The following is a 16,676-nucleotide window of genomic DNA, read 5'->3' on the forward strand; positions in this document are numbered from 1 at the left end:
TTTTTTTTTTAAGAAACGAGGTCTCGCTCTGGCTCAGGCTGGTCTCAAACTCGTGAGCTCAGGCAATCTACCTGCCTTGGTCTCCCAGACTGCTAGAATCACAGGCACAAGCCACAGCGCCCAGCCTATCCACCAAATTGTGGAGAGTAGTTATTTCTTCTAAAAAGATCACAGATAAGTTTTCTTCCTTTGCTGATCATGCTTTGCAGATAGATAATTTTTGTAATCTTCTTCATATTGGGGGTATTTTTCTATTTTTATACAATGAACAAACATATTCTTCTTTCATGGATATGAAGTCCTTTCAGTACTAAGGATAAGTCCACTCACTCTCTTCTCCATTACTTTATCAATACTTAAGTCTGTGCCAATCCATGAGGATTCTTATGTCTAAAACTTTCTCAATTATAGTGTTTAAAAGGCTACACATAAATGTAAATTAATAATCAAGAGAAGCCAGTCCTGTCAGACTAGGTCCTTAGTGAAAAGTGACAGTGATTTCTCCTTGCAGTCCTCTGTCCTGACTCTTAATAGTAGGTGACATAACTACAAGCCCTAACTCGGAAATGGACACATACAGACTTATGCCTTGGTTACAAATATCTCCTCTCACTGAGACAAGAGGATCTCTTGAACCCAAGAGTTTGAGGTTGCTGTGAGCTATGATGATGCCATGGCACTCTACCCGGGCAACAAAGTAAGACTCTTGTCTCAAACAAACAAACAAAAAAGATCAGGCCTGTAATTCTAGCACTCTGAGAGACTGAAGCAGGTGGATTGCCTGAGCTCACGAGTTTGAGACCAGCCTGAGCAAGATTGAGACCCCATCTCAAAAAACAGCCAGGTATTGTGGCAGGCCTTTGTAGCCCTAGCAACTTGGGAGGCTGAGGCAAGAGAATCGCTTTAGTCCAAGAGTTTGAGGTTGCTGTGAGCTATGACATCACAGCACTCTACTGAGGGCGACAAAATGAGACTCTGTCTCTCAAAACAAATAAACAAAAACATATATACGTGTGTGTATATATGTATATATATCATCTAAATTCAATCACATAATTTTTTATTTAGTGAGGGAAAATTCTCTAATTCTATGTCATGAAAAGGAAGGAAAATTCTCTATATCATATTCTTAACAAAAGCACTGAATATTATTCTAACTCACAGTTTACTGTAGTATACCTACGTCCTAGCCTGTTCTCAAAACATTCCTAAAAATTTATAAAATCTTATCTGTATTATATACAAAGGTCAAACTTAAATGTGTTGATTCTTTAATATTACATTTTTAAAGCTGTGGTCTTACTTGGGCTCAGCCATAGCTGCTTTCCGGAGACTCATGATGAATCTTCCATGATGGAATGCTCTTCCACTCTGCACTTGATTGTTTTCTGACAGAGGGTAAGGAATTTGAACCTCTGATTTGCTGTCCCGATCATGAATCATGTAGCCATGTACAACCTGGGCATCAAGACCATCCACTGTATCTGCAAAACAATGGGCCTCAAAATAATCAATTTTGTTAATAAACTCAAGAGTTATGCATAGTACTAGGCACCAAGAAGGGCACAGAGACATTGAAAAGTAGTCTCTACTTTTGCAAAGCTCAGACACCATTTTGAGAACTGGACAATTAATGTAACTATTTCAGAAAACCTGATGCTTCTGGAGGACAATGGGAGAATTGGCAAATCTGTAATCTTATGTAAAGATAATGACACAACTATTCAAGTTCTATAATTCCACTTCACTTTAAAAAGACAGCAAGAAAATGCAGCATGAAATGAAATAAAACACAATCCTCCTCTGAGTAAACCTGTTCATAAAGACAAAGGAACACATTCAGTTCTTCTCAATGCCTTTTTCAATGTATGAATAGGGAGGATTGTCTCACACACACAAAATAAAAACAGTACGGAAATTTTAGAAAAAAGACCTAATATATACATAAAGACTGAATATATGAAAAAGTAGACTCCCCAAAACAAATGGAAAGAGTATATTTTCCAAACACTGATAATTACATACTATCTATCAAAACTGACTTACAATAAAATTGACTGTCTCTAAAAATCAAAAAAAAAAATATTTTTCAATAGAAAATATAAAATTTTAAAAGTACCAACTAAAAATTAGAAGAGACAGAAAAGGGGGAGGAAGAAGGGAGGGGGGAATGGGTGGAGGGAGGGAGTTTGGAGGGATTACTTCTGAGGTTTACCTTATAGGGGTACAGGTGAATCTTTCTAAGAGTAGAATGTGAATGTTTTAAAGCAATAACTGAGAAAATGACATGAAGGCTGTGTTGACCAGTTGATGGAAGTATTGCAGATTGCATGTGAAAACCCCACACTGTACCCCAGAAGTGCATTAATGTACATAGTTACCATTCAATAAAAAAAAAAAAAAAAAAAGAAGAGACAGAAAAGAGCTTAGTTCCTTTCCCTCTCTCCTACCCACAGCCCCTTCCCCATCACCACCATGTGAGGATACAGCAACAAAGTAGTTGTCTAAAAACCAAGGCAGCTCTCACCAAAGACCCCACCATGCTGGCACCCTGATCTTGAACTTCCCAGTCTCCAGAATTATAAGAAATAAATGTATGTTGTTTATTCTGATACAGCAGTCTGAACTGCCAACGACAAAATATATTAAAATATAATATATTAAGATAAAATACATTTCTGATAAAATCTCGTTTCTTATTAAAGAAAAACGTCATATTAAACAATTTTAGGAAACATCTGTGCTAGGATCAAAATAAGTTATTTTTCTGGTATCCTTTTTAATTACACTTAAAACCCAGTCAGGGACAAGCTGAACATTTATTATATATTTGTCCTATAATAAAATGAAACAGTTTTTGGATTTGAGTTCTAAATTATTACAGCTACAATCCAGTCAGGTCAAGTAGAAAGACAACCAAAAAGCTGCCAATTAACAGAGTATTCAGTTTAGATCTCAGCAAATTGCCAATCTTTGCCAACTTAGATGTGTGGAGCCCACTTAATACTTCCAGAATGTTCTGTCCAGCTTGTTTTTCTTAACAAATTAATGTATAATTGGGGTACTTTAAATATTAAAACTGGCCAATTTAGAACACACTAGAAAATCTAAAAAGTATAGCACCATAGTATAATTTTTCCTTGGATAAGCCATCTTAAAACAAGCATATAGGGTGGCGCTTGTAACTCAGTGGGTACCAGCCCCATACACTGAGGGTGGCAGGTTCAAACCCAGCCCCGGCCAAACTGCAACAAAATCATAGCCGGGCATTGTGGTGGGCACCTGTAGTCCCAGCTACTTGGGAGGCTGAAGCAAGAGATTGCCTAAGCCCAGGAGTTGGAGGTTGCTATGAGCTGTGACGCCACAGCACTCTACCAAGGGCAATAAAGTAAAACTCTATCTCTAAAAAAACAAACTAAAATAAATTTTTAAAAAATTTTTAAAAGCATATAAATAAGGTCTAACATTAATCTTAATGTTTAAGAAAAAGATATGAAAACAAGTATATAAATAAGGTCTAACTTAAGATTTTTTAAACATCTACATCAGCTTTATTAATGAAATCAAATGAGACTTTGGACACTTTTGCTTTCTTTGGTAGGCAAGAAGATGTACCCTAAACCTCAATGAAATTCATGCATTATGAATACCAGAGACTTAATAACTGTGAAGCCAGTGACATAACTTGGAGCTATTATTAATGAAACTACCATTAATCATAAAGCTCCATACTTATGATGTTAGACATAGCAGATAAATGGACATGGAAAGCCTTCTTCCACAGTTAAAAAAAAAAAAAAAAAAAAGACAGCATTTTTTTGTACAAAGGCAAGCTAAAAAGTGAAAGAAAGAAAGAGCGAGGAAAGGAGGGAGGGAGGGAAGTTTTAAATGCAAAAGCATGACAGCATCAGAACCACAAGCCTAAAGAGCCAGAGTTTTAAGGGCTACTCCTAGATGGGAGATAGGAGTCCCATGTGCCAGGAACACTGGAACTTAGCACTACACATAAATTGTCCCAAGAGATGGCATGGTGGGAAGCCATCTGTCATAGGTTATGGGGAGAGTCATCCACAAGAAACTCAAACATAACTCTGCCATGACCTGACATAAAGTCTGAACTTCGAGCTGAGGAAAGGACACAATAAAACAATGAAAGTCAAAATTTAAACAGAGTTCTAGGAATAAATTAAACAAAAGACACACAAGATTTATGAAACTTTTAATAAATTAAGTACTTAAGTGAATAGAGAATACATCACATTCACAAATAATAAGTCTCAATCTGAAAGATGTCAATTTTCACAAAATTAAACTGGAGATTAAATGCTATTTTAATCATAATCTTGACAGGGTTTTTTCCTACAAAATAAAAAATCTGATTCTAAATTATATACAAAATAACAAAAAGATCAAACAAAGCCAAGATAACCCTAAAGAAAATAAGACTAGGGAGAGGAGAGGGGCTTTCCTACTCAATACTGAGTCTTCTTATAAAAATATAGAATTTAAAGTGTAATATACTAATTACAAGAGTTCTGGATATTGAGCTTAAATCAGAGGGCAATCGGTTCACTAACTAAAACTCTATACTCCAGAGTGGATCAGTCTACATTATTTTAAATATTCCAAAAGTAATTATTTCAAGTATTATACATATCTCATCAGACCTGAGGGGAAATTTGGTAACAATGAAATGTCTAAACAAAACCTCATTAGCAGTAGTAAACACATACTTGCTAGTGTACTTGGCAGGGGTGTCCAACCTTTTTTTTTCCGCACTGCCACACACTGGAAGAGTAAGAGTTGATTTGCGCCACACATAAAAATACACAAACACTTAACAAAAGCTGATTAGCAAAAAAATAAATAAATAAATAAATTCTATGCATACTTTTCATGATATCTGACACTACGGATAAGCAAAAAAAGTCCTCAGAAAATCAACATGTGGCCCGCAGGTCATAGACTGGACACCTTTGCTTTAGAAAAGGCTCTCCTCACTCTTCCATGAGGCTTATAGCCACAACCCTGCAGATGTCCTCAGGCTAGACCTCTAAATGATTCTGTGTCCAGTCTGTAGTCTGGGAGCATTTCTGGTTGCCTGATGTTCAAATATAAGGTTAGCACATCCTGCCTCTGGATGTTGTCAGTCTTCCTTAAGTGAATCTCTCATGACAGGCAGTTAGGGAAGCTAAAAGGACAGAGACAGAACTTCTTCTCCTTATAAAGCACACTCTTCAATTGGTCCCAGGTGCTGCAATCTTTTGCTTTTCCTCCCCAGATTGCTCCTCCTCAGTCCCTTTTTGGCCCCTATACATTAGAGCATCCCAGGGTTTGGTCCTGGACTACTTCTTGGTAACCAGAAGTAACTCTCTTTTCAATCAGGCACTACGACTCCTCTCTTTCTCTCCTACCTGACATCTGATCCTGCAACAAGTTCTCCTGACTCCTTCTTCAAAATGTATTTCCAGAACCTGACCACTTCTCATACCTCTTCTGCTACCCCCTTGCATGGTATCAGCTCTCAGTGATTCTGCAATAACCTTCTAACAGTTATTCTTGCTTCTGGCCTTGCCTCTTTAAGATCTTTTCCATACAATAATGAGAATAATTTTAAACAAAACTTTTTTTTTTTTTTTTTGCAATTTTTGGCAAGGGCTGGGTTTGAACCTGCCACCTCCAGCTAATGGGGCCAGTGCCCTACTCCTTTGAGCCACAGGCGCCACCCTAAACAATACTTTCAAATCCCACTTTTAAAATATGAAATCAAGGATGGACAAGGTGGCTCATGCCTTATATTCTCAACACTTTGGGAGGCCCAGGTGAGAGGATCATTTGAGGCCAGATGGGAGGATCACTTAAGACCAAGAGTTTAAGACCAGGCTGGGCCAAACTAATATTTTTGTGGTCCCAGTTCCTTGGGAAGCTGAGGCAGGAGGATAGCTTGAGCCTAGGAGCTCGAGGGTACAATGAGCTATGATCATGCCACTGCACTCCAGCCAGGGTGACACAGTGAGACCCCCATCTCTTAAAAAAAAAAATACATAAAATCTAATAACTCCTCTTAAACTTCTCCAGTGGCTTCCGTTTGGAATAAAAACCAAATTTGTATAGTGGGCTAAAGTCTCTAGAACTTGTGAACTCAAGCTATCCACCCACCTCGGCCTCCCAGAGTGCTAGGATTACAGGCATGAGCCACTACACCCAGCCTGAAGCCACTATTTTAGATGCATAAACAAGATCATGTCACACTCCTGCCCCACGCCTACAAAGCCCCACATGGTCTAGCTGCTGCCTATCTGGCCAACCTTAATCTCAAGCCACTCTTCCTTCCATCATCCAGTTCCTTAAACAAAAGAGCAAACACTTCCATAGTGCCAGGAACTGTTTTGAATGCATTACTTGTATGAATTCATTTAATCTTCTTAATAACAAATGAGGCAAAGACTCCTAGTATACCCCTTTTACACAGAAGATTAAGTTACTTGGGTTAAAGTTGGTTACTTTAGGTAAGGTTATATAGCTTTTAAGTGCCAGAGCTAGTATTCAAACCCAGGCAATCCAGAACCAGAATTAATGCTTTCAGTTAACACACTATACTTCTTACCACACACACCAAACAAGCTATTTCTCACCTCACTGCCTGGGTATATTTGTATATTTGTACTCTGCTCCTCAAAAATAGACAGTTTATTTGGTGGCGCCTGTGGCTCAAAGGAGTAGGGTGCCAGCCCCATATGCCGGAGGTGGTAGGTTCAAACCCAGCTCCAGCCAAAAAAAAAAACTGCAAACAAACAAACAAAAGAATAGACAGTTTATTTGCCTGTTGATCAGTATATCCCTGGTACTCAGTATAGCACCTCATCCAAAACAGGCAGTAAATAAACATTTCCTGATGAATAGAAGATGCTTAAACACCATTGGCTGAATGGATGAATAAAGCTAAAATAAGACAGTCTTGGTAATAATATTGTAATAGGCACATAATATACACTCTATAAATAATAGTTCCCTTCAATTTTCATTAAATTTTATGTCCTCATTCCATGAGTTTTCTAGTCCTCCAGTGATTTTGACCCTCACAATGTTTTAGCCATGCCATTATATCTCATTAAATCAACTTCATATCTCCTCATACTACTAAATCTAAATGCTTATTTTATCCTTTGCTCTCATTTCCATGCAAATTTGTTGGTAAATTAGTATAATAAATTTTATAAATGAAAATAAAATGTAATATCTTTTTACCAGTCATAGGATGGTGCTTGCTTATACCATATTACTCTACTGAAAATCAATATGAACCTACCTCCAAGACCAAGGTCTTGAAGAACTTGAAAACCACCTGGCTGCAGAAATTCTCCAACTATTCTGTCAGGCTCTTTTAGATCTCTCTCAATTAGGGTCACCTTTCTTCCATCTCTGGAAAGCACAGCTGCCAAAGCAGAGCCAAGTATTCCAGATCCCACAATGATCACTTCTGGATCACCTTGAGAAGATATTGATGTAGACGCAGCTGCTCCCATTAAAGTTGTTTCTGAAGTATTGGTTCCTTTTCTGCACTGTTTTAAAAAAGGTGAATTATGTTTCCAAAGTTATTCAATTTAAATCATACTACTACTATATGTAGATACACTCTGGACTTTTATATCTTGGGTAAAAGCAAGAACCCAAACATTATGAAATCAAATGAACTGTTACATTTTAAAATCTGGATCACATATAAAAACCATGATCAAAATACTGCCTAAATAAAAATATATTATCCCAAAACAATTAAATATATATTCCTTTTTCTAAACATGGTATTTACAAAATGCTATTATACGGTCATTTTTATAAATCCAGGTCTAATATAACAAATGTTCATAAGAGGCTTCAAAGACTTATTACAGAGCGAATTCTATTATTAATTACTCAATTCTTCAAATATATAAGGTCTTACCACAGGCAAATCACTTTAACAATTTCTGATTTGACATCATGTTGCAAACCATTCAGCACCTTTTAGATATTTCCACACTACTTGTCTTTATTTCTTCCTTCTGGACTTTCATTTGGAAAATCTATTTTAAGCTAAAATCACTTTTCTATAAAAGGTTGTCAAATTCTGGCTATTGATCTATTAATTTAAGGTTATTTTATATCAATAAAAATATACAATAACAAATGACTCATATGGCCCCTTGGGATTGGACTTGTTTACAACTTTAATCCTTAACACATAATCGTGTATTTAATTCATCTTTTCCTTTTTCCCCATCCCTATACTCCAAGGGAACTGTGTCAAACAGTTGGTCCCCCAGTTTAGGAACAAGGACAGACATTAAACTTCTCTGGCTATACTGACAGCAAAAACATTTAATCTTAAGAAGATGAGAAGTCCTATTCTGAGAGATTTATGACCACCAAGAATAACAGTGCACATTGACTTTTTAAAATGAATAATTAAATCTTATAAATAAGTATTTGTTCTTGGTAGGTGTATTCACAAGTCTGAATAAATTTCTGATGAAAAATTGCAAGAAACCATATTGAGCTCTCTCACCTTAATGACTGAAATTAAATGCCATTTGAAAGGGTAAAAACACAGGCATAAAAAAGAATAATAAGCCTAAAATCCTTTAGAGTTTTAATGCTCCATGATTCTAATATTCATCCATCCTTCTTTTACCTCTATAGTGGCAAAATGGACTGAAGACTTATCTATTCCACTTGATTTTTTTTTAATAATTTCTCTTAGAGAAATATTTTTCTATCCTTTACTAAGAGAGAAAGAAGTCAATGGTCTATTCTTCCCATTTAGCATTTACTAATCATCAGAAAACCTGACTATTTAAATTACTGTTCTAAGAATAAGACAGCACTTTCTGTTATCTTAACCCTTTTTTCACTGGTTTTTCTTCCTAAATTTTTCCTGTTACACATATCCAAAATCCTGAAAGGGGAGCTCTGGAGGTAATCAAGTCTTCAGAGTCTGATCAGTAGAGGAAGTAACAATGGGAACTCAATAGATCACAACCCAGAAATAAGGAGAAAGCTTGAGGCTTTCACAAAATGGAACCAGTATTGATCTCTGGTAACCCAATTTTCCTACTCTAAAATTTCTCTACACAATTGAAGACATTCCAGGCACCTGGACTAGTGCTCAGTGACCCTGAGGGAAGTTATCTCAGACAATAATACAAAAGATTTCAAATTCAGAATTAAGGATTCCCTCTCCTTTCCCATTCCTCCAGCCCATATTCATCATGCCACTGATCTTGGCACTACTCAAAGGCTCCTCCTAACAGATGTATACTTCCTTTAGACTAATGTAATAGTTCCCAATATTTAATAAGCAGTTATGAACCAGGCATTTTGCAAACATTAAAGCATTAATTCCCTGACTACCAGCAAGAGTGGTGCCTTTCCCTCCTACAAAAGAGGTAACTGATTCTTACAGAAAATAAGCAAAGTGTCAAAGACTCACAACCAGAAATGAAAAAAAATTTAATTCAAGTTATTCTCTTCTATAAACCTTGCTAATCTATACTGTAGATACAGTAAAATAATGTAGACCCAGAACTCTACATCATTTGCGGGTCACTCACCCTAATCTCAAGCCACTATCACCCTTTGGTAAATCTGCTACTATAGTCTCTAGCCCGATATCCCCACTTCCATTCTAGTATCCCTATAATCCATTCTCCATACAACTGGAAAGTTCTTTCTAAAAAGTAAAAAGTCAAAAGTCCCATGTTTATAATCAATCCCCCAGTGCTACTGGGAAAAAAATGCCAACACTCATGGCCAACAGGCCCTAAGTGCTCTGGCCTCTATGTGCTCCGCCCAGCCCCATTCTCCTACCATTGGCTACTTCTGCAAGCATCATAACACACACGTATTTGAAGACCCAGTCTTGGCTTTAGGATATTACTGCATGGATTTACTCAATGCTCCAATGGGGAGGCAGGAGGGTTTTACCAAAGGCTTTAAAATAATGAGCATTTTTACTATGCCTGCTTTTCAAACCAGTGTCACTTTCCTCAGTCAGCCCTCACTTCTTGTAAGCAGTGGACTTACCTGCAAGCACATCTCTTTCTTCCCAGGTACAAATGCAATCCTTATCCCAAGGATCTAAATAAAACATTTTTTCATCATGGAAAGTGATTCTGTCCTCCTTCAAACTTTAAATTCTAACATTTCACAATCAAATCAATATTTAAACTCCTGCTGGGGTTCAACCAACACTACATGAAACAAATGTTTTTGAATCACTTCTAAGGTTGCAGCCAAGGCACAGTCAAGAGCTTAAAAAAATACAACTGATGTCTGTTAAGCTGCCACCTTTGCACTATTAAGAAGAAAACTTGTATATGAGTATCCCAATCTTAAAATAAGACATTCATTTGCCCACTTGGAAATCAACCTACCCTCCTGGACTCCAGCGGCTCCTTATTTTCTGATCCAGGAGGGGACTTGGCCCAGAAGAAGCCAATGAAAGGCAAAGCTGAGAGAATATCTGAGAAGAGGGCCAACTGGGAACGGCTCTGCTGGCGCCCCAAGAGGCCCCCATTTCGGTGGCGACAGCGATAGGAGAGCACCAGGCCAAGTGAAAGAAAGACCAGGACGCACAACAGGAGCTCCTTGTTGGCCAAAGTGATGATGTCCCCGCATTTCTTATAAAAATAGGTAAAAGTGGCAATGCCAAGGAAAGTCCACATGGTTCAAAAGGCTTCTTTGGTGGCACCAGTCAAGGCTGAGATTCTTTGTCCGGGTGGGTTTAGGTTCTCCCCAAAATGTGCTACCAACAGGAGCAGTGGAAACCGGCCGAACTCCAGTAAGCACTGTCACAGGATTAGAAGATCACATCAATTTTAAAAATCATAAAAAGTCAGTATAAAAGTAGTTAAAGAGGAGAAAGTTGTAAAGGACTTAGAAAACAGTATTTAAAAAACGGCGGCTCCAAGAGCTCCCGATTAGACACGCTCCTCCTCTTTCAGGCAATTCCATAAATTCTTTTTTTTTTTTTGGATGGGGTTTCCTGGGGGGTTGTTGAGGGTGACGCTGTATATTTTTATGTTGGCTCGTCGTGCTGTAAAATTTTCCTTTTCTCTCACCAGCAGCAGGTGCCCTTTCAAAAGGGGATGGAGAGGAAACGATCAAAGAAACGCCTGGGCGCTGTGGGGAAACGCGGCCTCGCCGCCGCAGTGGAAAGGTCTCCCGATCCGCGGAGACCGCGGCGGTGGATGCCTGGTCGCCTTCTCCAGCCGAAGCCGGCCTGGGATTCAGGAGCGAGGCGCCAGGGGAGGGCAGCGCAGACACCACCTCGGGACTGACTCCTTAGCAGGATTCCGACTCACCAGCCCCGGAACTGCCCATCTGCGACTCGGCTTCCCCGCCGGCGAAAGGCGGTCTCCACAGAGACCTCAGACGGCGGCGGCAGCTCCCGACGGCCTCCTCTCCAGCATCCCTCGCGGGCGGCGACTCTCCCGCCACGGCACGGCTGCAGTAACCAGAGAGGCCGCCGCGCGCTCCCCTCTAGCCGCCGGCCCACGCGCCTCAGAGGCCAGGCGTGCCGAGCCCAGGCGAGGGACCAGGGGGCGGGGTTCCAGGGGCAAGACCGCCCGGCCGGCGCGCCCCGCTCGCAAGGCCCACCCCGTGCTCCACTGCCGGCCAATGAGGGCGCGGACCGCGCAGTAGGCCGAGATGGCGCTATGCCGCGTTTGGCCAATCGCAGGTGGCGCAGCCCGCGTAGCGACGCCCCGAGAGGCGCTAGGGCGATGTTGCGTGGTGTGGGGTGGGGGCGTGGGGACGGGCTCTCCGCTGACAGTGAGCGGCTTCGGCTCTCCAGGTGTTAGGGGTGGCAAGGGGGGTTGCCTGAGTCAATTCGCTGCTGCAGCTCCACCCCCTGCCCTACCTGAGAAAGGGGTGGAGCTCGTTTTGAGAATAAGCCTCCTGAAGCTCCGCCTCTCAGGAGTGTTTCCTGCAGTTGCTAACATTTATAGGGCGCCTACTACATACTAAGGCCCCGGGTCAGAAAGATAAATCAGACACACCCTTCGTGTTCTGCGCCTTGTATGTGCAGAGGGCGGTAGGAAGACCCATGGATGCCTGAAGAACGTGACTTTCAAGCTGAACCTGAAGAACGAGTAGGCTCTTACAGGAGAAAAGGGGAGGATGCACCAGGTGTTTAGTGTAAAGAACCAGGTGTTTAGTGTAAAGAGACACTGACTGCCAGTCCCTATTCTCTTGAGATTGGAAAGGTGGGGGAAAGGGCACGTGGCAAAGAAGTCAAATAAATGGTCGAGTGTCAATAAATTCTGCGAGAAAGGGGTGCACAGGGAATCATGGAAATGGGAGGCAGGTCTTCACTGGGCCTACAGGGAGTTGGGGAGGAGGTGTCCAGGAGAGGTTACATGAATTATGTCCAAGACAAACACTCCCCGGGGAACAGTACAGGTTATGTTATCATGAAACTTACGTAGAATTTACTGAGGCCTCTGGTCACTCTGTTTCTTAACCCTAGACTGCCTCCTTTAAAACCTATCATTTATGTGCAAGTTCTTTCTGCCATTTAATTATGGCTGAATTGTCCCCTCTTCCATCCAGTCTCCATTGATCCTCACCAAATCTGAAAGAGTTTATTTACATTCTCTTATCCCATTCTCTGACTATACACTTATGATTGAGTCTTATCATGCCTTCTAATCTCTAAATTCGCCAAGGGAAGGATCTGTGTCTGACAAATCAAAATCACCCACAGCACCAAGCACAACTAAGTTTTGCCTTAGTTTATCCTCCATAAAAATGTATTTAATAAATCAATGAATGATGAATGACAGCATGAGGACAGAACTAGGGGAATGGCTACCACACTAACCAGCTTTGTGACCTTGGACAGGATAGAGTTGTAAGTCACCCAGCCTCTGGTGGGAGAGGTAGATTTCTTCATGAAATCAAAGATCTCTGGCAATCCTGTCTACTTGGTAGGTTTAAGAAAATATGGCACCTCTTAAATGTGGTTTAAGAAATAAGGCACCTCCCTTCATCCCTTTCATCCCTTTCATGTCACATGTTTTATCTGCTAATAAAATAATTATCTGCCAAAACACTCTTATCAATATTCAATTGACCCTCAAAAGAACTTTCATTTTAAAATAAGAAAAATGAAATTGGCTCAGGGCCTGTGGCTCAAGTGACTAAGGCGCCAGCCACATATACCTAAGGTGGCGGGTTCGAATTCAGCCTGGGCCCGCCAAAACAACAATGATGGCTGCAACCAAAAAATAGCCAGGCATTGTGGTGGACGCCTGTGGTCCCAGCTACTTGGGAGGCTGAGGCAGGAGACTCGCTTGAGAGCCCAGGAGTTGGAGGTTGCTGTGAGCTGTGATGCCACAGCACTCTACCCAGGGGGATAGCTTGAAGCTCTGTCTCAAAAAAAAGAAAAGAAAAATGAAATTTAAAGAGGTTAAATGGATTGACTAAATCACAGTTGTAATCAATTACATCATAGTAATAAAAAGTTAAAGTCCTGTCTCCAAATCTGTCGCCAGTACTCTTAATTATCAGTAATTGCCTTAACTTTCCAATACTTTTATTTTTTACAGTACTCCTCACTGTCATCAATAAATTTGGCTGTTTAAAAATATACATCAAATTATAAAAGACTGAAGAGAATCAGTTTAATGTGTGATAAATCATTTTCCTTCTTCAATAAACTTATTATTGGTATCTGTGAGTTCCTTTATTGCTAAAATGATAAAATACTTAAGCAGCTGATTCTCATAGATGAGAATACACTATCACCAAGACAATTGTTACTTGCTTACCCTACACAGGGTGACCATAAAGTTTGTGTACAAATTACACACAAACTTTATGGCCACCTTCTCCAACCAAAGACAGCCATGTACTTGAGATTATCATAAGAGGATTTTTTTCTTAATAAGTGGGTAATGTGTTAGTCTCTTGGAAGCAATTTTCTCTTTTTTTTTTTCTTTTTTTTTATGGCCCTTGGTAGAGTGCTGTGGCATCACAGCTTACAGCAACCTCCAACTCCCGGGCTTAGGTGATTCTCTTGCCTCAGCCTCCCAAGTTGCTGGGACTAGAGGTGCCCTCCACAACGCCCAGCTATTTTTGTTGTTGTTCTTGCAGTTTGGTCAGGGTGGGGTTCCAATCTGCCACCCTCAGTATATGGGGCCGGTGTCCACTAAGCCACAGGTGCCGCCCAGAAGCAATTTTCTTTATATGTTTATATCGTCACAAAGTCATTCCCACGGGCCAGGCACAGTGGCTTACACCTGTAATTCTAGCACTTGGGAGGCCAGAGCGGGTGGATTGCTTGAGGTCAGGAGCTCCAGACCAGCCTGAACAAGAGCAAGACCCTGTCTCTACAAACAGAAAAAAATCTAGCCTGGCATTGTGGCAGGCGCCTGTAGTCCCAGCTACTCTGGAGACTGAGGTAAGAGGATCACCTGAGCCTAAGAGTTTGAAGTTGCTGTGAGTTATGGGGCCATGGCACTCAACCCCAGAGTGACTGAATTATAATAAGACTCTGTCTCAAAAAAAGAAGTCATTCCTACAGTGTAAGGTCCTTAATTCTCTGAACAGTTCAAGATCCACTTCTGAATTTAGGACAAAAAGAGCATTTTTTTTTTTTTTGAGGCTTATCTCTTACTCCTGAGCTCAGGCAATCCAGCTGCCTCAGCCTCCCAGAATGCAGGGATTACGAGCATGAGCCATTGCACTCAGCCTCAAAAAGAGCATTTGTAATGCCTGTACCTACCATGGGGCACACTATGGATGCCTGTATTTTCTAAACTGAATTAAATGTTACATAAACATTGCTTAAATATCTTTGAATCTTTTTTTTTTTTTTTTTTTTTTTGAGACAGAGCCTCAAGCTGTCCCCCTGGGTAGAGTACCGTGGCATTACAGCTCACAGCAACCTCCAACTCCTGGGCTCAAGCGAGTCTCCTGCCTCCGCCTCCCAAGTAGCTGGGACCACAGCGCCCGCCACAACGCCCGGCTATTTTTTGGTTGCAGCCGTCATTGTTGTTTGGCGGGTCCGGGCTGGGGATTCGAACCCGCCACCTTAGGTGTACGTGGCTGGCGCCTTAGCCGGTTGAGCTATAGGCGCTGAGCCATCTTTGAATCTTTACGTGGCTCATTTATTCAAAAATGGAAATCTGTCATTTAGACCTGAAGCAAAGGCAATGATAGCATAGGCAGCATTCTAAGTGCTTTCCATATTTTGCTCTCATAACAACACTCTTAGGTTGGTGCTATTTTTTAAGCCCATGTTACAGACAAGAAAACTAATGTACAACTAAGTAGTCATAGCTAGTGAGCAGCAGAATCTGAAGCCAAGCCCAGGAAACCAAGTTCAAGAATCTAGCAATGATTAACTTTGGTTTTTCTTCCCATACAAAAATAAAGTTATCTTGGCTTAAGGCCTGTAGCTCAAGCAGCTAGGGCGCCAGCCACATACACTGGAGCTGGTGGGTTCGATCCAGACCGGGCCCACCAAACAACAATGACAACTACAAACAAAAAGTAACCAGGCATTGTGGCGGGTGCCTGTAGTCCCAGCTACTTGGGAGGCTGAGGCAAGAAAATCGCTTAAGACCAAGAGTTTGAGGTTGCTGTGAGCTGTGACGTCATAGCACTCTACCTAGGGCAACAGCTTAAGACTCTGTCTCAAAAAAAAAAAGAAAAAAGCAAACAAAGATTCACTCTCTATTCCCTTGCTTAAGCACCTCTGTTGTCACTGTTCCTTTAGTGTGGCACAACAGGTTAGCCCTTGTTAACTAAAATAAAATCTTAAGCCTCCCTCCCTGCCCGTGGCTGACTGGACCCCTTCTTGGCCAAGCGGATCCCCTAAAACTGAGTTTCTAGCTATGAGAAAGGAGATCAGACGTCATGTCTGTTCATCACATCCTCCTCCCTCCTTAGAGACGTCTTTTATGATTCAACAGATATACCTGCAGGTCCTCAATATACACAACAAACCACTCAAGTCTGGGCATATGTCCTGTAATTTGTCTCTGATTTATAGATCTTTATCTTAATTCAGCATTTCTTTTCACTGACTCCTGGAATATTAGACAAAGCCTCACTTTTTAAGCTAAAGAATGTTTAAACTCTCTATAATCTGTAAGTCCCCCACTTTCAAATGTCTTACCTTTTCAGGCCAAACAAATGTACACCTTCCAGGTATTGATTTATGACTTTACCTGTAATTCCTGTCTCCCTCAAAAGTATAACACCAAACTATAACCCCACCGCAATGAGTCTACTTGGTAAGGGTTTCTTGGACATGGCTCTGGGCCACAGTCCTCAAATTTGGCTCAGAGTAAACCTCTTTATTTTACAGATTATGGTTTCTGTTGATACCCTGTATCTTAAGTGCCATTCCCCATGTGGGAAAAAGTCTTCCCCCCTTTTTTCAACTATCCCTTCCTTAAGATCCAGATTAATCGTCATCTGTTTTTCTTTCTTTCTTTTTTTTTTGCGACAGAGCCTCAAGCTGTCCCCCTGGGTAGAGTGCTGTGGCATCACAGCTCATAGCAAACTCCAACTCCTGGGCTCAAGTGAAGTCTCCTGCCTCAGCCTTCCAAGTAGCTGGGACCATAGGCTCCTGCCACAAGGCCCAGCTATTTTTTTGGTTGCAGCCGTCATTGTTGTTTGGT

At 40.8% G+C, this 16,676-nt stretch overlaps 1 protein-coding gene across 1 annotated transcript in view; it reads right to left on the reverse strand.

The window, feature by feature from the left end:
• The window catches only part of SQLE (squalene epoxidase), a 31,669-nt gene extending 20,134 nt beyond the window's left edge, over window positions 1–11,535 (reverse strand). The window contains exons 1-3 of the mRNA XM_012809414.2: window positions 10,416–11,535; window positions 7,310–7,562; window positions 1,304–1,484 (exon numbers count right to left, since the gene is read on the reverse strand). Of these exons, the coding sequence (XP_012664868.1) occupies window positions 1,304–1,484; window positions 7,310–7,562; window positions 10,416–10,706 (725 nt within the window). The 5' untranslated portion in view covers window positions 10,707–11,535. The remainder of the gene's footprint in view (window positions 1–1,303; window positions 1,485–7,309; window positions 7,563–10,415) is intronic.
• Between the last annotated feature and the right edge of the window lie 5,141 nt (window positions 11,536–16,676).

The sequence above is a fragment of the Otolemur garnettii genome, unplaced genomic scaffold, assembly GCF_000181295.1.
Source record: "Otolemur garnettii isolate 467f Iridium unplaced genomic scaffold, OtoGar3 scaffold00004, whole genome shotgun sequence".
In the NCBI taxonomy this organism is placed as follows: domain Eukaryota; kingdom Metazoa; phylum Chordata; class Mammalia; order Primates; family Galagidae; genus Otolemur; species Otolemur garnettii.